The 21,395-nt window shown below is 37.5% G+C and overlaps 1 protein-coding gene across 1 annotated transcript in view; it reads right to left on the bottom strand.

The window, feature by feature from the left end:
- Positions 1 to 1,718: 1,718 nt before the first annotated feature.
- The window catches only part of opcml (opioid binding protein/cell adhesion molecule-like), a 425,440-nt gene continuing 405,763 nt past the window's right edge, over positions 1,719 to 21,395 (bottom strand). Inside the window, exons 4-7 of the mRNA XM_020920667.2 lie at positions 13,173 to 13,310; positions 12,104 to 12,224; positions 5,628 to 5,779; positions 1,719 to 1,819 (exon numbers count right to left, since the gene is read on the bottom strand). Coding sequence (XP_020776326.2) covers positions 1,719 to 1,819; positions 5,628 to 5,779; positions 12,104 to 12,224; positions 13,173 to 13,310 — 512 coding nt within the window. The remainder of the gene's footprint in view (positions 1,820 to 5,627; positions 5,780 to 12,103; positions 12,225 to 13,172; positions 13,311 to 21,395) is intronic.

The following is a 21,395-nucleotide window of genomic DNA, read 5'->3' as shown; positions in this document are numbered from 1 at the left end:
TGTATATACAGTACATATCTCATTACAAGTATCTTATAATGATGAACCACATTATACACGATTGACTGTATAGAGTATATTAAATAGGATTATTATATAGATCGTATCACTGGAGGTACACGCTCGCTTGCTCCTCCTTTTGGTTGATAAGTCACATTGCAGATTTTCTGATTGAGTAAATGGGTCCAATCAATTCCTTATTAGTTTTTAATAGGCCCACCCTCTAACCTGTCACTTAACAAACCAATTAGATGAGGCAATAGTTAAGAAGGCTCTCACCCATGTTGCAATCTTAATTAAAGTAGAAAGAGTTAAACGCTGATTTTTACCGTCTTAAAAATGTGAAAAAAAAAAAAAAAAAAACTAGTTCATTTTCTAGTTAATTTAAATTTGCAGTGGTCCAAAGTAATACCTCAATTACTTTATGCATTCTGAGCATCCTAATTATTCACCGTGAGGAGTTCATAAGAGTCACGGTAATGCTAAGAACAACTAGCATGCTAATTGTTTACTTCCTGGATCCCGGACAATATTATTAATAATCAGATGCAGGCAGAACTCAGCTGACTTATTTTGACCTCAAGAGTTGCTTACATATTAGTATATAGTATCTGGACTGGGGAAACTCCATAGACTGTATATATAAATGAACATAGCTAAACTGTTAGCTGCCATTTTCCAAATAGGAAGTGAGCATGGGTGCGCATCCGGCTCCATCGACTCTGTTTCCAATTAACTTTACATTGGAAAATTGTCAGCCCTCTCTCTGTAACTGCTGCAGTGAGCCTCGTCATTTTTGGTCTTCAAATGTTTGTATTAACCCGCTCTATATGATCCTGGTGTTTTTATTTTGCTATTTTGTTCCTAATATGGATCTAGCTCCAAATTCATCCCTAACTCCTAGCCTCGTGAGCTTCATTTGACTGGAACCGAACGCTATGGGTGACGTCACATCCTTTAGTTCACTCCTTTATACAGACTATGGGCAAGAGACATTTTGCTCAAATACCTGAAAAAAAAAAAAAAAAATCAGGTACTTAAAAAAAAAAAAAAAAAAGAGTACCGTAGAGCTGCTATGACACTTTTTCTTGGCGTTTCTGATATACCATTTAATAATAACCATATGCATAAAAAACAAGAGTGCAGGAGTTGCCTGTACATTTCTACATTTTCTACACACTACAATGAAACGGTCTGGATGCACTATGCTGTAGGACTGTGCCTGAGAACTCAACAATGTTGTATTTCCAATGAAGGATCTGGTACTCCTTTTGCATACAACTGTAAAAATACAGTAAAATTCAACAACCACATTGCATTTTTTCCTATTTTTTCGTAGTTTACTTAAAAAAGCGTAATGGTATTGTACAGATATTGAACAGGACGCGACACAAGTATAATCTGAATGTACACTTCAATATTGGGCAATAAACAGTCAACTATCAACAGTTACATGTATTCTTTTTTTTCCTTTCCACATATAAAAGTATCGCGGGGGGGTCGGGGGGGACACAAACTCGAGTCCTACCGTCGTCAAATTAGTGCAGGTTTTGGACGCGCCCCTGGTTGGGTTGTTGCTCGCCCTGATGCAAAGCCAGGAGAGATAGAGAGATAGAGAGAGAGAGAGAGATAGAGAGAGGTGGTTACGGTGATCCAGGCTTCTGTAGAACTAATAGTCTGTAGGTGTTTGGATGCGGAGGGCGGCCGGACTGTGCTCATCAGAACTGGAGCAGGTAGAAGGAGCTTAAAGAGAGAAGGAGCCATAGGGAGCAGCCAGGGATCACCGCCGCCCCATTCACATCGTGCATCGCCCCGGGACCTGCACACAAGAGCAGTGTACTGTACTAACATTTCAAACTCCATTTCGCTACTACCATGATATTTTTTTTTTAAATCACATTATTTAGAAAACCGAATGTTAGTTTCAACATTAGAGAGAGACTTTATTGATCCCACAACACAGCAGTGTCCAAGGGGGAGCCAGGTGAACACAGCAGGAAAGGCTTCGTTCTTACTCTGCTCTGGTGTGGTGGTGATTGATGGCAAAATGTTTCTTTCCCTTGAAGTATTTCTATTGGAAGGTCTTCTGCCACATTTGCTGTCACATATGGTCCAAAAAGCCTGACACATCTCAAATGTCCTATAATGCATCTAGCTCCTAAGTTAACCTGTTGCACAGTCTCCTTGGAAACAAGAAAAACAAAATGTTCATTTCACACAATCCAACAGTCTCTTTCGTTCATTCCTTCAAAGTATTTCATCATAATTCTTTCTTCTTTCTTCTCTTACCATGTGGCCTTATATCTGTGTATCAACAAAACAAATATTTCTAAAATCTCTTAAATCTTCTTAAATGAATTGATCTAGTTAGTCCTAATACTGCATTATTTAGGTATAAACCTGTACCAGCAAAAATACTGTATTTGTCTGAAATCAAGGAAACTAAATATGATCTGAGAGGGAAACATATGCAAAAAATAACTGTATTTTTGATCAAGGGGTAAACTTATGGTCTTACAGATGTACTTAAGAGGAGTAACTCTATTTTTCACTTTCAAAAATGTTCAAAAGAATGATTATGCAAGTTATGTATCTGAAAAATACTCCATGAGCCACATTTTAGTCGATGTGGTCTTGTACTATGTTGTAATACAAGATAATTTTAAAGTTATTCATTTTTGTCTAGTTAATGTGACTTTTTTTAGTATCAATACAATACAAATGCTGATTTTCGATACTTTTGACAGCCCTATACTAGGATAAAGAAAAGTTGAGCTTAATGCACTGACCTCTAATAAAGTACTTTTTGGTTTTCATAACGACTGGTCTCTCATGATTAAATGATAAATATGACATGATACGCTTGAGATTAGGGGTAACGATGTCCAAGTCTCATGATACAATATCGTCACGGTATGAACCTCATCTTACGATATTTATTGCGATATCATGGGAACACTCACGATATGGTGGGGAAGCTCATGATTAGGGATGTGACAATATCCTAATTTCTCGGTATGATAGTTTCATGATATACATCTCACGGTACAATATTTATTGCAATATTTTGAGGAGCTAACGAAACTTAATATGCTACTTTTTCCTCTTAAAATGCCTTGAGAAGACTTAATCCAAAGAACTAAGACTTAAAAGTGTTTAGACCTGTTATTTCTTCATGTAGTCTGCACTCAAATGGAGCAAAGGATCATGGTCTATGTAGTTCCCTCTGTCTTTGTTTTAGTTATTGCTGCACCATAACTCTTAATTTAAGCAAAGAGACTTGTAATTCGATATATTGTGATGGTCCATGATATTATTGAGAGAACTTTGACAATATGCTATCACAATATTTCGGTTATTGTTACTCAGATTTTCAATTTTGACTTATTGAAACAAGGCCTGAGCAAAAACTTGTGCCATTGATTTTCACACATTTGTCTTCTGAATAATCAATCTGTTACTTTATGTTTTTTTTTTTTTTCAGACTCCCAATTGGACACAGTAATTTCATAGTTACATTTTATTTAGAATGATCAACGAAATAACTTTAACGGACGCAAAAGTGTATTGGAGAAGTATTGGTTTCAGCAGAAGATGGGCTGAGAACTTAGACCTAGTTCCATCTATCCGTCTATCTATCTATCTATCTATCTATCTTGCAAGTAGTATCACTGCACACCAAATTATGGCTTCATATAGGCGTCGATAAGACTGCAAACATATTGATATTCATAGACATGTTCTATACAGTTGCATCTTGTAGCAGGGACTTCACACTTCAATGCCGAGTCTGGAAGAGTGTGTGTGGAGGTACAACTTCTGTTTGTGCGGAGGAGGACTCTGTAATACGGACATTATCATGATCTCCTCCAGCTGTCCTCTGTCATGTCTCTTTAATAAGGATTAACAGGAAGGTGGGTGTAGCAGAGGCTTCTTTGGTCAACCAGGACCCGGGCAAAAGTTCAGGTCAGCTCCGTGTCTTTGAACTGTATCTGTTACAATAACATTAGCACACAGCACAATAGGCAAGGCTTTTTACACTCAAAAGTGCAATTACCATGGAAACTGGGAGCTCAACTGCAAAGGTATAAAGCAGCAGACGCATGAGGTCTCTCGGTCAGGTTGTTTTCTGCTGGAATATAATAATTGCCTATATAATGTGGTAAACTTTTTGGAGCTTTGAACTTGTTAAAATAAAATGCCTAAGTATACTTGAGTTGCATATGAGCTCAAAATATATTTATTCTTCTATTTTAACTTCACAGTGGGTTTAAATTGCACCTAAACATTGAGAATTTCACATATTATACTGTTTAAAGAGGGGGTAATTTAGTTGTATGGGGCATTATCTGCTAACACATAACATATTTAGATCACCATGGTATCTTTTATTGTTTTGAAAATGCTGTATTTGCCGAAAAGAATGTATAGTTGCTCCTCCGTGCAAAGTCAGTTCCCCTTCAGAGTGCTGTCACAGTCAGAGGTGTTGTTTAAAAAGAGTGTGAGGAAATGTTTGATATTTCAGGATAATATTTGATAATCATTCAATTGTAGATGTGTCATTGTATTTCAATCCATGCCTGAATCAAATTAATTCAATCCATGATGTTTAAATGGTTTTGTTTGTTTTGTTTTTTTTAATGTTCAATTTGTACATGTATTCATAAGGTAGGGGCTTTAATATAAGCCCTTTTAGGTTTTTTGCCTCTTCCAGCATCTATTTTTTTTATCTAGTGCAGGCGTGTCAAACCAAATTCACAGAGGGCCAAAATTAAAAACTGGAACTCAGCCGTGGGCCAAACTAAATATTTATTGAAAAATTTCACTTCAAGATATGTAATATTAAACCTTTTCTTATTAAAATAAATGTTTAATAATAGTTTTGCTTAAGCAGAACAAGCAGAATATAAAATAATAACAAAGTTTTAAATAAATAATGTCTCTATAGCCTATCTGTAGACAGTGGGCCAGTTCTAATACAGTTTTGATATGATCTTGTCGGCCAAATATAATTATATCACTGGAAAATTTAGCCCCCGGGCCTGAGTTGGACATGTCTGCTTTAGTGTGTTTTTTATTGTTATGTTGTATGTGCAAAATAAATAAATACATAAATAAATACACAACACAATCAACGTGCATCCCCCTAACGAAGCTCCTGCACATCGCATCAGGTTTGTCAAGCTGCTGTGTACAGTTTTATATGATGCTTTTGAATATTTATGAAGAATTGTTGTGTAGGAATTGATGATATTGGCTCATGGGCTGAGCTTTACACAGAGTCTTGCTTCTTGGTTCAAATAGGGCCCAGGAGTGAAAGCAAAATTACTCAAACATACATGGATGACATCTAAAACCTCTTCAGGCATGTTTTTGATGAGGGAATAATATAACACAGAAAGCTACTACCCCCTCTTTAAGCTATAAAACATGAAATACCAGTGATAAGGTTTCAAAAGGTATTACACCTTAAAAAGCTTGAAAAAGAATGATGCAACAAATAGCAAATTATTCTGGCTTAGTAACTACATAATTAAGAGGTTATAATTTAGTTAGTTTAGTCTGTAGTTATTATAAAGTATTGCTAGAACCATGCACTTTTAACAGACAGAAAACGTTTGTCTCACCATAGAGGATTATACTGGCGTTGGTGATGCCCATGTTGTTGGTAGCCACGCAGGTGTAGTTGCCGTAGTCTTCCTCGGACACGTTAAAGAAAACCAGGAGGGACTGTCTGCCTTGATTCTCAATCCGTACTCCGTTCAGTCCATTGAAAAGTCTGTGGGAGAGAAAAAGTTAGACAAGCTGCTCTGGTGGTACATGTCAGGATACGAAAGTGTAAAATAAAAGTAAAATAAAGCTTTGCAGTGAGAGCATTGTGTAACTTTTCTGGGTCTGTCAAATGCTTTTTTCCATTGAGATGTTATTGCTTTGGCAGGAATGTTTCACAGTGCGGTATTAAAGCTTTCTATCTTCATGGAGGCCAAACCAGACCAAGTTACAGGTCAGATCTGTGGAGAGGCAATCCCACTCACAGTCAGAATGCTTGTTCTAATAGGGATTTTTGAGCTATAAAAGCACTTGTAATTAATAAATGTAAGGTTTCCAGGCAGAGCAATGACATATCCATAGAAACAAGAAGGTGATGTACCCCTCCCCATCCAACCAAAAAATTACACAGTGCACCATTTGGAGACTATGATAGATTTGGTGAATTTGAGGGAGATGAGAGGTTAAGGTGGCTACTTTTTAGCTTTAACTTGATAGATAAATAAAGCAATAATTTGTATCATATTCAGTCATTAACCTACCTAAATGTATAAAATATGGGAAATATGGACAAAAACCCTCTTTTTCTTTCACCTTGAGTTAATCGTCATAGATTTTTATTCAGTTTTATTTTTAAAGATGGCTGTCAATCTTAATTCCATGGACATAAACAAGTAAGAACCCTTCTCCAAACTCCATGCTTTTATTGATATACAGTAGGATTGGCTGTATACCTCTCCTTTAAAGGTCCTATATTACACAAAATTCACTCTTTTCACTTTTTAGACATTTTATAATGTTGTTACCTCCTCAAAAACATACCTGGAGTTTTCTTTCATTCACATGTGTTTGAGTAATCCAGCATGATTAGGCTGTGTACATCTCTAAAGCTCAAAATGCTCTATTCCACTTTACTTTGTGACATCATGAAGTAGTAGGTAGTTATGAAGTTAACAGCTACCTTTTTACCTTTAATTTGGTAGAGACATGCAATTCCAGTGTTGAAATTATCCAAATGATTCTACAAGGTGTATGGAGTTTAAAAACAAAGTGGAGCAGGTTCCTGTATTAACATCACAAGGTGGAACAGAGAAGAACTCAGCCTAAATATGAAGGATTTGTGTATTAAACATGTGTGAATGAAACAAAACACAACTGCAGCTATGTTTGCGATGAGGAAACAACTTTATATTGGCCCTTTATCAGTCAGGCCCTTGTATTTAATGACTTCAAATGTCTTGGTAGTATTTGCAAAAACAGTTGTCACTTTTCATCTCATGCCTCTGAGCCTTGAGCTTCCCTGTATCCTCCCTCCATCAGTGCTTTAGTTTTCCGCCTGTTGCTTGAGCCTTATTTCATTTGTGGTTTCTCGTCACTGTTGTTATGAGGCAGTCTCTCCACGCTCCGGGCACTGCCTCTGTCACTGCCAATCCCTAACACATAATGATAGGGCTCAGCGTTTGTGGATCATAAGTTTGGATATTTCAACGTGGAGAGGTTCAGATAGACACAAAGAGAAAGTATTAGAAGTCTTATTTAACAAATGATTGAATTTAGTGAATGACAGAAGATTTAGATTTAGACTTAGACGCACTTTGCTGATCCACAAGGGAATTTATTTGGACACAGTAGCTCACACATCACAATATATTATCATAACAAAGAGTAAAAATATAAATGGTGATAATACTGCAGCAAAAATACCGAGAGTAGTGTCAAATGTACTGTATATATTTGGAGTGAGGTGATGATAGCTGAGAAGCAGGTAAACTCTGGAGAAAGAGGAATTTACACTAGCTCCATTTCTTCCAATAACAGTAAAAATCTCCCATAGAGTTACAAAGGTCCAAGTCCATTTATATGAAATTATGACATTGCTCAGAAATCACTCTGTTTTAATATTCCTACATTTGTTACGTCAAAGGTAAACATTCATAGCCAGGCTGGCGCCACCTAGTGCCTCCGCTAAATTTCATTTTTCTCCAGCGACTAGGTCAGGAATCAGAATACACCATTCAGTTCGCAAAAACCCCGGAAGTGCAAGTTCGGACACCAGCCAATCAGCGAAGAACCATACATTCTGTGTTGTCAACGATTCCTGAGATCAAGGATTTAAACCCAGAACAAAGAGAATGTTTGGCGAATTTCATTAAGGGGAAAGACGTTATTGTTCTTCTTCCTACGGGTTTTTGGAAAAGCTTAATATATCAGTTAGCCCCGTTAGCGGCACATTACATAGGTGACTACCAAATAGCAGCGATTGGTTAAATGATAAAAAAGTACCCGCCTACCGTTGAGCGTTGAACAAATTCTAACACTGCGAGGTCAGACGGTTTCTACAAAGTGAAACCGGCTGACGAATCAGGCTAAAACATTCAAGAGTCTCCTGCACATTTTGTAAGTCATTCTCAGACTCCGTCAAATTACGTTTATTACAACTGCTAGCATATATTAGCCTGCTACGTGGCTTAAATAGCTGTTTAATCGTGTTATCAGGCTGCATCTCCGCGCTTTGGGCCTTCCACGCCATTGATGGGACATTCAGCTCTTTCACAGGATCTCTATCTTTTTGATCTGTTCATTTGAAAGAGCTGTTCTAAACACTGGCTCTTTGAATATGTATTTATATGAGAGAAGCCAATAACTCATTTTATCTACAGACTAATCACAGAGAGAAATGACCAAGGCCAAGGTTTGATTGAATTGTGAACAGTTCAAACTGAAAGGGGAGCTGTGGCTACTCGTTGACATTGTACAAAATCTAAATAAAATGATGCACTACAATAATGCAATAAAATAATGATATAAAAACTGCTGCAAAAAATAAAACATATTATACCAAAATCAGTTGTGCAAAAAGCTCTCACATGTGTTGTCTACTCTGCCTCTGTCTGATGAACAGACTGTTTAAAGAAGTGGACTAAAAGAGTGTGATGTCACCTATAGCGAAAAGTGCAATTAAAGCACCAGAATCATGAAGAACGGGTTAACAATACCAAAATGGTGAGCCTCACAGCAGCAGTTACAGAGAGTGGTGACAACTTTTCAATGTAAAGTCAATTGGAGATAGAGGGCCTGTTTACACGAGAATGCTTGCAGGTAAAAACGACAAAATACTTTATTGGAAGTGCCTTTCGTTTAGATGGTGACGGCGTTCTTGGGGCTTAAAAATGCAAAAATCTGAAACCACCCTCCAGAGTGGAAAAGTTGAATACGTTCCGCCGTAGTGTTTCCGTCTACACTGCCCAAGACGCAAAACTCTGGTCAGATCTGCTCACGTTGCGTACACGTTTACGTCACATACATCACCACTGAGTCACCTGGCATGCACACCCAATCGAATTCCACACACTTTTGCATCACCGTATGCACGCAGATTTCCTCCCAAAAACACTTGTCTAAACGTGGAATAAAAAATGAAGACACAACGCCACTTTTGCGTCTTCTGTTCAGACTGTCATCATATAAACGTAGCCGAAAGAGCTGGAAGCGTCTCCATGAACACGGCAGCTAATGGGAAAGGAAGTGCAAAGACTCGGTTGTTTTTAAAAATTGAGATTCTGTTCAAACTGTTCATGTGAAGGAACCACTGAAAAGAAAGGGCTGGGTCATGAACGTCACTGAGCCCTGTTTCTGTGTCTGTGGTGTTATAAGGGCCGCATCTCCCCTCTCCCCCCTCTCTCTGCGTCGTCTGTGTGTCTGCTGTGGCTGTCTCCGTCAGGGATCATTTAGCACAGCTCCAGAGGCTGTGCAGAGAAGCTTAAGCAGCAATAGGGACCCCCATAACCAGTCCTACATTTCCTACTGTAAATCTCCAAGCCACAGACCGTTCACACGAAACCAATTACGCTAAAATAACTGTACTTGTGAGTGTCATTTTTTTTTCAGATATCGGGATGATTGATTGATTTTTAATTTTGGTAATGAGATTAAACTGTAATTAAGAACCAGATGAGAACAAACAGGCATGAAGTCTTATCTCATTACCTCAAAATCTCTGTGAAAATTAATATAGTGACTTTTTTTTTTTTTTTTTTTTTAAACAGATCATTCAGCTACGACAAATCTGAGTGAAAAGCAGCAGCTGAGTTACAACTGAGTTAACTCATATTGCTGCCACGGTTTCACTCTAGGAAGGTAAACAGCAGGTGGGCACTAGCATTATGTTAACAGGTAGTGTGCAGACGCCATACATGTTATTCTTCTCCATGACTTTGTATCTGCATTTGGTACAGTACTTATTTTATAGTGCATTAGCCCATGTAATGTTAAACCAATTTAAAAGTATTACACTATAAACCAGACCTGGGCATTGTACAGCTCCCAGGCCCTTTGGTTGACTCTACCCAGCCTGTTTAAGCTCATTTGGAATTACAAAATAAACATTTTCTAATTTTACCTCATGCATGGACTAAAGCTGCATTGCTTTTATTTTAGAAGTGTTTTTTTTTTTTTTTTTTACATTACATTTTTATAACATAACCTCACTTTTGCTCATTGCTTAGTCATAACATAAACTCTTACCAGTCTTACCAGCTTGTCAAAACAAAGCTATTTATGCATTTTATAGAGAAACACAATTAATATTATGCAGAATTGAGTTAAGCATTTTGGCCCTCCACAATATTTTCTGTTTCTCATGTGGCCCCATGGAAAAAAATAATTGCTCACTCCTGCGATAGACGGATTATTTTGTTTATCAGCACAGCGGATGCGCGTGAAGCCTGAGTGCAGAAAGCGCCACTGTCTGTTAACATCAAATTGTAATGTTATGATGCTAAATTAACATTAGCGTGTGAGATTCATCTAAATGCCCATATGTGTTAAATGCAGGTGAGTATGCAAATGATGAGAAAAAATGGCTCAAACTTCAGTATCCAGACATCCACTCATATCTGATTGATACAACTAGCCCCATCCCCTGGGACAGTCTAAAATCTGCTGAAATCCTACAAGACACTAACATGATACGAGACAGAACAGCGGCTCTTTCTGCAGGAGACATGTGCAGTAAAGTACAAACTGACATAGTCTGATAATCTCTAGTATACAGTGATAGACATATTTACCAAGTGACTTGTTCCACGGCTCATTTGTTTACTTTTTTAACATAATTTTTCAAATGTGTCTTTATGGATAATTTGTACTACTGCCAAAAACATAGCAGATTTCCATGGTAATGTTTTTTTTTCATGGTTTCATGGTCTGTATAAAAAGGTTGAATAAAGGTGGTGACATCATACATTGTGTTCGGCTCCAGTCAAATGAAGCTCATGAGGCTTCGGCTCCAGTTATTAGGACAAATTTGAACTCAGTTCTCTGTTAGGAATTTGCTTGATTCATCAACCAGTTTCACTTTGTGGAAGACCGCAGCATTAGGATTCGTTCACTTGATGTTAGGCGGGTACTTTTTTTTTTAGTTTAACCATTCTCTGCTATTTGGTCGTGATGTATATATAATGCACCAAATCTTGTAGGAAGAAGGGCACGTCTTTCCCCTTCATAAAATTCAAAAAACATTCTCTTTGTTCCGGCTTTAAATCCTCAATCTCAGGAATTGTTGCCAACACAAAATGTATGGCTTCGTCTACATCCATCTCGACCACTTTGTTTACTGTTGTGCTGTACCAAAAAAAGGGATCCAGTCATGGCTTCACAGCTCTTCTCTGATTGGCCGGTGTGCAGTCCTGAGAACAGTCTAGTGTATTCCAATTCCTGACCTAGTCACTGGAGAGAAATGAAATTGAGCGGAATATGAATTTATTTATAGACAAAATAGAGAAATAAAAACACCAGGATCATGTAGAATGGGTTAATATGAACATTTTAAGGCCAAATGAGGAGTCTAACAGTAGCATTTACGGTCGTCCGAATACAAAGAGAACTGGAGCCGGCGTGGATGGATGTGGCGCCCCCATGCTCACTTCTTATTTGGAACACGGCGACTAGTGGGTTAGCTATGTCCATTTATATTTACACAGTCTATGATTCCATCCTAGGCTCTATATGAAAAATAAACCTCTATAAAACTGATGAATATACTGGTGAAATTTTGTCTCCAATGATAAATAACTCTTCACTAGTTCTTACTGGAACATGTCCAATATTGACTGAAAATCATAGAGCAAACTATATTTGTCCATCCATTCCTTCTTCCCATTGGCACATATTGACTGTTACACTGTACACTACGTTTGTTCATTGATTTCTGTGAGGGGAGATTCCCTTATGAGTGTGCACTTGGCCGACGCCTGCAGCACAGTGGGGTCATAGTGTGAGAATAGCCCTGACTTCAAACAGCCCAAGTCCAGTCCGCGGTCCACACAGAGCTCACCTGCGGTCTTCTTTGTACCACTCGAAATCTGCTCTCGGAACCGCCGATGCCTCGCACTGTAGCACGCCCTTTTGTCCCACCGCTGTTCCCGTACCTCTAGCTTTGGAGATGTATGGAGGGTCTAGGAGTTAAAAAAAAAAGCAACATTGTGATCATTCTCAGTATTTTAACAGGCTTAGATATAGAAAAATAGTGGGTTCAATAATTACTACCCAGTGTATGGTAAGAGCAGTGATTAAAAGATATTATGCATTATTTCTGTATTGTTAATGGCCTTTAAACATGGTTTTGAGTAGCCATGCTTTGGTATTTAATGTTTTAAAACTTAAAATAATGTCTATATGTGGAAAACACACCTGCAAAAATGCTCAAAGCGAGTTTGCAGATGATTCATGGGCATTGTTTTTTTGACACTGGTGTGGGTTAAAATAAATCTTACTATTTGCAATTCTATTTCAAGCATCAATGTTTCATTTTTTATTTGATTTATTTTGCACTTATATAACTTATAACAATAAAAAGGGCACACTAGATACAAAAGTAGGTGCAGGAAGAGGCAAAATACATAAAACTAAATAAACTAAATACTAAAGCCTCCATCTTACAAATACATAAATTGACCATTATATCCAAGACATTTAGTTAAAAAATAATGCATTTATTTGTACATGAGTGAATCTTGAACTGAGCCTGTCCATATTGTCAGTCTTTATCACTTTCTGTTTGTTCTGCCATAGAATAATCAGCTTGAAATAAACATTATTATCATTATTATATTAAAACAAGCTTTCATATTTCTACCTGTGAATAACAATCCGGGGAAAACTGAACGTGAGTGATTTGATGCACTTGTAAACAGGATGGACATAGCAATATCATTGGATTAGACCAGATGTACTGTATGTATGTACTTTAAGTCAACTGAATGGGTTCTGAATTGACCTGGAAAATAATTCAGTCAGGAGGGCGGTTCCACTGTCCGAATAAATCTCCACAGATACACTGAAAATTGCAGCTGTTGGCTCTTGAAATAATGAAGTCTCAAGTCTCCCACAGAGTATGTACTTACAGTTGACGGTGACTTGGACTGTCCGGATGTCGGGGTTGGAGATGTCATTGGAGGCGATGCACTCGTATGCTCCTGACTGCTCTTTGGTGATGCCTGTGATCTCCAGATGCTCTCCCTCCGTCAAGAACCTGTGAGTCCCTGCACAGAGGAGCACACAGAGGTGTATGGGTGAGTGAACAGGGGCGTATATCGCTTTGTAAAATGGTAAAATGGTAAATGATAACTGGTCACATTTTTATATATAGTGCTTTTCCACCTTCAAGGCACTCACAATTAGTGAGTTTTGACTTATATCTAAAGTCTAGTGCAGTGCTCTGATCTTTTGAACACTTCAGAGTCTCAAAGCGAGTCGTTTTAATGTGTACAGGACGGCAGGGTGCGCTCATATCTTTGTAGACTGTGGTAAGATTCTCCTTGTGTTTGTGGTCTGTGCTTTTTGTCATTTCAAAATCATTCAATCAATCATTCCTGTAGTGTGTGGTGGCCTTAAGATTGTAACAGTTTCCTAATACAATTGATTTTTAATATAATTTTAGTTTTAATACTTGGGGGTCATAAAGTAAAGCCATTCACCAACATTAATGGGCCCATGTTTTCTGATCTATGCTATAAAATTGTTTCATCATCATAAACATACTTGGAGTTGTGTTTTTTTCATTCACACATGTTTAACACACAAACCCTGAATATTCTCAAACAGAAAACGCTCTGTTCCACTTTGTGATGTCAAGTAATAATACAGTAAGTGCTCCACTCCGTTTCTAAACTCCATACACCTTCACTAGAATCATTTGGATGATTTCAGACTTGGAATTTCCAGTCTCTGCTTAACAAAAGGTGAAAGGTAGCTGGTAAATAGAAAACTACACGACATTTTGAGCTTTGTTTGGAGATGAAGACAAACTAGTAATAAAGGATCACTCAAACGTGTGAATGAAACAAAAAACAACTCCGGGTTTGTTTTTGATGACATAATAACATTCTAACATGACTTAAAGCTCACAAGAGTTAATTTTGTGTAATATAGGACATTTAAGATATCGTTAATTTTGCATTATCATATATATAATTGATTTCAAAACAAACCAACAAGTTTTAAAGCAAATATTAGTGTAATTATTGAACTTTCAAGGGTTATCTAGAGGGTATAAGGCCCTATGGATGTCCTTAGACTGTTTGGAGATAGAAACGTCCCTGTGATTTTAGGATCTATACCGAAAATGTATACAATAAGAGGAAAAAGTGCAGTTTAAAAGTTAATAGTACTGGAGAATACCCATCAACCCCCATCCCCCCTCACCCCCACTGGGACTGATGTCTTACTGTGGCTGTGACAAAACCACTGGAGCAGAATGTGGCCTCGACACAACACAATGACCCCAAAACAAGAGAGCCTTCCACAACTACTGAGCTTGGAAAGAACTTTTGCAGTACTGAAAGAAATACAGAGTTTGAAGGCTTGAAAAAGGGAACCAAAATGATGATATACAGATAGACATTTTACAAGAAAACCACTTTTTATTGAAAACATCACCATATCATGTGAGTAAGGTAAGCAAGATTAATATCAGTCATTCGTCTGTTAATTCCACTTAACTTTTCTGGACACTATCTGCTTGTCTCCATCCAGATAGACAAGTTTATTTGATCCTTTGCAGTGATTTCACGCTGGGGGGTGCTCTGCATGTATGTCTAATGGTGTAATGTTTAGGAGTTACCACTGTGACACATGTGGACACTGTCAAAAAAAGTACTACGATGGTCTGAAAACCCCCCAAAAAAATACAAAATGGATTTAAAAAACACATTTTCAGGAGTCTGTGATCAATACAAGTGTTCATGGTCCTGTTTAGGTGTTTGATTTTCAACAATAATCAATCAATCAACCAAACTTTATTTATAGAGCCGTTTACAACACTCAAGGTCACCAAAGTGCTTTCCAAGGTGAGAGTGACGAACTAAAAAGATGTTGGCTAAATCCGTTCTTTGAGGTCCGATTACTCAGATTAAGTCTAATAAAGCCTCAGACAGAGCAGTGCCTGCAGTTAGCATCACACCCCAGGGAATGTTGTTGACTCCAGCTGCAAAGTATCAATACCAGAGAAGGTTACATACAATATTAATATGTGGTAGACAAGAAAACCTTTAAGTGAAAACAGCTTTCCAGCGACTGAAAATGTGATTTTAATCATAAACAGCTAGAGATCTTTACATCTCTGAGCTACAGCACGATAGGAACCAACTTATCAATGTTTCTACACGCAATTGCTCAGGAAAAATGGTCCAAATATCTCAAAACATAAAATAAAATACAGCAGTTAATAGGGTCTGGAAATTACCTGGCAGCCGATATCAAACGAGATTTTCCTACTACCACTTCTAGTACCAGTCTTAACAACATCAGCAATACTTTTGAAGGAAAAATGTTGAAACTTGGACACAGCAGTTTGTATGAGACCACAATAGTGAGCTTTCCCAGGTATGAATAGATAGTAGCCCCGGAAAAGCTGTGCTGCTGTTTCTCCTGACGGCAGACAGCGGGGGCATGCTCTCATTACACAAAGAAAATAAACTAATTGCATTGGAACGGGCCACTTGAACCATGCCACAAATTAGCCTTGACACGGACAATGTTAAAAGCATGTTCTGTTGACAGGGCTACTGAAGTCACTGCTGTGTGGACAACAGAAGTGATCCCAGTGCTAAACCCAATCAGTACAAATGTCAGTCCGGCAATACTCAAACGCTAGCATCATGTTAATACTGTTTTCAAATATGCACTGTGTTAAAGGTCTGTCACCTGCTTCTTCCACAGTATGACATTAAACACCTCCACCTTACATTTATTCAACTACAGGTGGTTTTATAGCTCAGAAATACCTTAAAAAACAGGCACTCTGGGACTGTGAGCAGGGTTGTCGCTCCACAGATCTGACCTGTAACTTAGTCGGGTTTGATCCATAAAGATACAAAGGTTTAATACTGTGAAATACTGTGAAACATTCCAGACAAAATAATAACATCTCCACAGAGAAAAAGATTTGACTTTTTTTTTTTTTTTTTCAGTTTTCAATTTTGTGTTTAATGAATAATGGAAAAAATGGATAACGGCCGTTTCCAGTTTCTGTGACTTAAACTGTGATGCCGGACTTTTGCGCCATATATGGACTGAACCAGGACTGACCCCAGGACTAAGACAGGACTACACCAGGTCTAAACCAGGTCTAAACCAGGTCTAAACCAGGTCTAAACCAGGAATGAATCAGGACTAAACCGGTCTCAGTCCTGGTCTCAGTCCTGATCACCTGACAGTCTACGTGGGCGCACCTCCAGGCCCGTACCGACACTCAGTCCTGCTTTAGACCTGCTTTAGTCCTGGCGTAGTCCTGGTTCAGTCCTGGTTCGATCCTGGTTCAGTCTGTATGCGGTGTAAAATTCCGGCATCACAGTTTAAGTCAAAGAAACAGGAATCGTTATCTTTTTTTGTCTGTTTTTGGAGACAAATAATGAAGAACATTGTTCTTTTGTTTTCTTATTTTTGGTTTAATTTAAAAAAATTAAAAAATAAATAATGAACGAATGATACATGGATTGTTATCATTATTTTGTACATATACAAACTCTAAGTAAATCTTCAACAGAGTATTAATCTCTGCTTTGTTCCACCTTGTGATGTCATCAAGAGGTAGTTTTCAAGTTGACAACTCCTTTTACCTTCAGTTCAGTAGAAACAGGCAATTTCACAGCTGAAATTATAAAAACTATTCTAGTGAAAGTGTATAGAGTTTTTAAACACAGTAGAGCACTTCCTGTATTAGCAAAAGGTGGAACAGAGGGTTTGTGTGTTGAACATATGTGAATCAAACAAAACACAACTCCGGGTGTGTTTTTGATGAGGAAACAACAGAATATGGTGTCATTGTGAAGACAGTTGACCATTAAAAAAAATAGACTGTTTTGTTTTGAGTTGTTAATTGCTATGGCAACTGTCCAAGCTTTTTCCATGTAACCATTCAAGCCATTTTGATCTGTAATCATCATTCTGAAACACACGGTGCTTTTATGTTGTATTTTGTAGCTAAGGGCAACACAAATCATCTAACCTCCTCGACCAAAATTGAAATTTTAGCATAAAAATACACTTCTCTACTGTATGATTAATATTTCAGAATGCAGAATACCCTGAAAACATATTAGTTAAATTAGATAAAACTCTTATTGTGCAATGTTCCTCTGTGCAAATCCAAGCACTTACAGTTTGGGAGTTTGACAGATTTTCTACAATGACTTAATTAAGCAGAAAATTGTGCTTTTTTCTAAGAGCAGATGTTTCAAAGGAACTATTATCCAGGAGATCTCAATTTTCCTCTCAAATGATTCTCCATTCAAGGCTTTGTTTGCTAATTCCCGATGAGCTGCGGTATTACCAAAACAAGAATTTAATCATCTCTCTGTATTCATCTACAAAAACAAATACCCTTTGTTAGATTTGCAGTGTTTTCCTAATAGTAATACCATGGTACACACTAGAAATAGGTATATTGTTATTATAATTATGTTTAAATTAAGAGATGATTATTTATTTATTTTTTTAAGTGCGCCTTGAAACTATTTTCGTAGGGGAACAGCTTTTTAAGAACAGTTTGTTACCATGGAGTTTATGTATTTTTCTCCTATTTTTCTACCAGCACAGGCAAAGTAAAGAGGCAAGTCAGCTCACAGTTTCTTTTTTTCCAGCAAATACTGGTATTAGTTAAATATTTTCTACAAATTTTCTACAAATGCATTTCTAAGTGACTAGAAATGTATTATTAAAGGGCCCATATTACACAATTTTTTGACCTGTGTTATTATGTCATTTCCTTGTCAAAAACAGACTTGGAGTTGTGTTTTGTTTCATTCACACATGTTAAACACGTAAATCCTGCATAATTATACTGAGTTCTTCTCTCAAATGGAAAACACTCTGTTCCACCTTGTGATGTCATGCGGTAATACAGGAAGAATCTTCATATACTTTCACTAGAATCATTTGGATCGTTTCAGTCCTAGAATTGCAGATCTCTATTGAACTAAAAGTAAATGGTAGCTGTTAACTTAAAAACTACCAGTACATGACATCACAAGGTGGAACGGAGGATTTTGAGCTTTGGAAATAGACAGACTAATAATAAAGCTTTACTCAGACATGTGTGAATGAAACAAAACATGACTCCTCGTATGTTTTTGATGAGGTGACAACATTCATGGCACAAGAGTCAATTTTTGCATAATATAGGACCTTTAAAATTTTTCTCCATGACTGTAATAACTAGAAGTCGCCGATACGATACATACCTCGATACATAAGCCATGATACGATACATATCTCCATACAGTGCACTTTTGGCTTGATACGATATATTTCAAAACGATTCTATACAGTTCAATAAAAAATAAAGGCTAAATCATGGCTGTGATTCTAAAAGTCTTTGTTAAACCATTTCTTCTGCAAAGTTAATATGAAACACACATTTTAATCATCAGAACATCAAAACAAGTTTCCTTCCTCTAAACAAGCCACAAAACTGTAGCTCTGTAACAAAATAATTTAGTAAAATACACCAAAAAAATACTTGCCTATATGTCGATACAACAGCCCACGATATCAATACTATGTCATCACATTTAACGATACAATATATCAATATTTCAATATTTTTGTACACCCCTAGTAATAACCAGACAAAATTACACCCAATTTCAGCCCAATCAGATCTGTGGAGAGGTAAGCCTGCTCAACGTTACAATGTATGTTTTTCATTTATTTTCAGATTCTGGGGAGAAAATGTGTTTATTACATGGTAAATTGTTCTAAATTAAAGTCTTAGATTTCATTTATATTTATAGATAAAATATGTTTGAACAGCAGTCAAGTGTTATCTGTTGGTGGGGGATTTGCAAAACACAACTTCCCACTCTTTTCTAGCACCTTGAAACAGAATAAATAATTTATGGTAATTAAAGCAGCATATATTTTCAGTTCAAATGATCTGTAAAGACAAATGGTATACAAATGTCAGTGCTTCTTCTGAGCTCTTGTTTTAAAACCACTAAGAACCTGTGGTGCTGTGTCAGACATGAGACCTGACAGCTCCATTGACAAACCACACACATGACAACAGGTAATCTGCCCCTTCTGTCAATACGACCAACAGCAGCTTTAAGATTACCCATGTGGATTAACGCTAAAATACAAGCGACCAGAGCCGGGTCGCCAATCACTCTTTAAAGAGCCCATATGTTTCTATTACTCTCTGATCTATGTTATAATGCTGTTTCCTCATCAAAAACACACCCAGGATTGTGTTTTATTTCATATATACATGTTTTAACACACACATCCTGCATATTTAGGATGAGTTCTTCTCTCAAACAGAAAACATTCAGTTCCACCTTGTGATGTCGTGGTAATTCAGGAAGTGCTTCACAGACTTTTTAAAGTCCATACATAGAATCATTTAGAGAATTTCAGCCCTGGAAGTGGAAATCTCTACTAAGCAAAAACAAAAAGGTAGCTGTTATCTTGAGGATGACCGCTATATGACATCACAAGGTGGAACAGAGCTCTGAAAATGTAGACAGACTAATATGAACTAATATATGTGAATGAAACAAAACAATATTTTTGATGTAACAGCATTATAACAAGGCTGAAAGCTCACAAGAGTCAATTTTACTAATTTTAATATAGGACCTTTAAATAAGACTTATCATGCTTTTTGGGAGTTTATTTTTTATTTATTTTAATTAATAACATGCGTAGATCATATTTTTTTCATTGTGTTCATAGTAAATTATAATGCCAAGCTCATAGTAGCAGAAACTGGTCTATTGAATCCTGCTCAAAACTACAGAACTGATTTCCTGCCTGTGTCCCCATCATTATGGACACTTAAAATCACAATATTAATTTAAAATGACTTAATAAAAGAACAAAATCCACTGACTTGGCAAAATGGCCTTTTGAAAATAAGCGATTAAAGATTGCTCAAACATTTCCAAATCACTCCAAATAGAACTTTGTGTGTGGAAACAACTCTAACTGTTAAGCTCTGAATAGTTGATTTAGCAGAACAGCTCTTCTTAAAGTCTTTGTCAGGTGTATTTATTACAAACTGTTACTGAAATGTTCTGAGCACTTAAGTCTTCAGCAATACAGGATCATTCAAACAGGCATGAATCACTCACAATACAATTCTGAGTGAAAACACTTGTAACACGGTTAAAAGTTGCTAATGTAATCTTGCATAACATGTCTCCTTTAAAACCAAGACCTCACACTATTATCTGCTCGGATAACAGCCTTAGCCGTAGAGCAGATCTTAGTGGTCGGTCCATCATTGTTATATCCTAACTAAATAAAAGTAATATTAGCATACAGTAATGTGCGTCTGAATTGGCTTGATGAGCGTATTTGCCAAGGCTGAATGCCCATTAAAGTGCCTCTATCATCATCATCAACACGGAGCATCTGTGCCCTGCCCGCTGACCATCACTCACACTGTATGCCACAACCCAATGAGTAATAAGGCAGCCCGTAATGCACCCGCGGGCAGACGGCGCAAATGGGCATTTAAAAGCTCTCAGACCGGGCACCTCGGACGGAATTAGCCATTAGCTTGAGAAGCACTAGCAGCGGCGGCGTCCACGGCAGACACGTAGTTCTCTCCGCCAGGCTTATCGGCATGGAAATTAGTGCGTTCCAATTATGGGCGGTGTATCGGGGGAAAAGGAAGCCAGGAATTACAGGAGGTGTAGTTAAGAGCATACTTGGTGCAATCCACAGGTCAGGAGAGTAATGGTTTTAATCAGGGAGAGGGTTGACCCCACCGTGACCTTAGCCAGGGGAGAGAGAGGCGATTCAGCAGCACGTAGAATGGAGAAGTGAAGAGGGGTTACTGGTGCTAACTACTCCAATTCTACTGTCCTGGATTTGACCCGCACTGGACAACCTCTTTGGTAAGACACTGCTGAATCTGCAGAATTTGTGGCAATATAAGTGAAGAGTGTGTCAGGTCTGGAACTCTATGCACTACAGTATGTATGTGAATGTACTGAAAAAAAAAATCATCATTTGTTTCACAAATACACAAATGATGACTTTAACACAGCCTACTTTATTTGAAACTATCTGGAATTAAGTGGCTGTTTCAAAAGTCTGTGCCTCTTCATTTATGGAGG

Source organism: Boleophthalmus pectinirostris, unplaced genomic scaffold (genome assembly GCF_026225935.1).
Source record: "Boleophthalmus pectinirostris isolate CB_2022bp ecotype Guang Dong unplaced genomic scaffold, ASM2622593v1 HiC_scaffold_12, whole genome shotgun sequence".
Taxonomy (NCBI): domain Eukaryota; kingdom Metazoa; phylum Chordata; class Actinopteri; order Gobiiformes; family Gobiidae; genus Boleophthalmus; species Boleophthalmus pectinirostris.
This window is presented reverse-complemented; position numbering and strand designations above follow the sequence as displayed.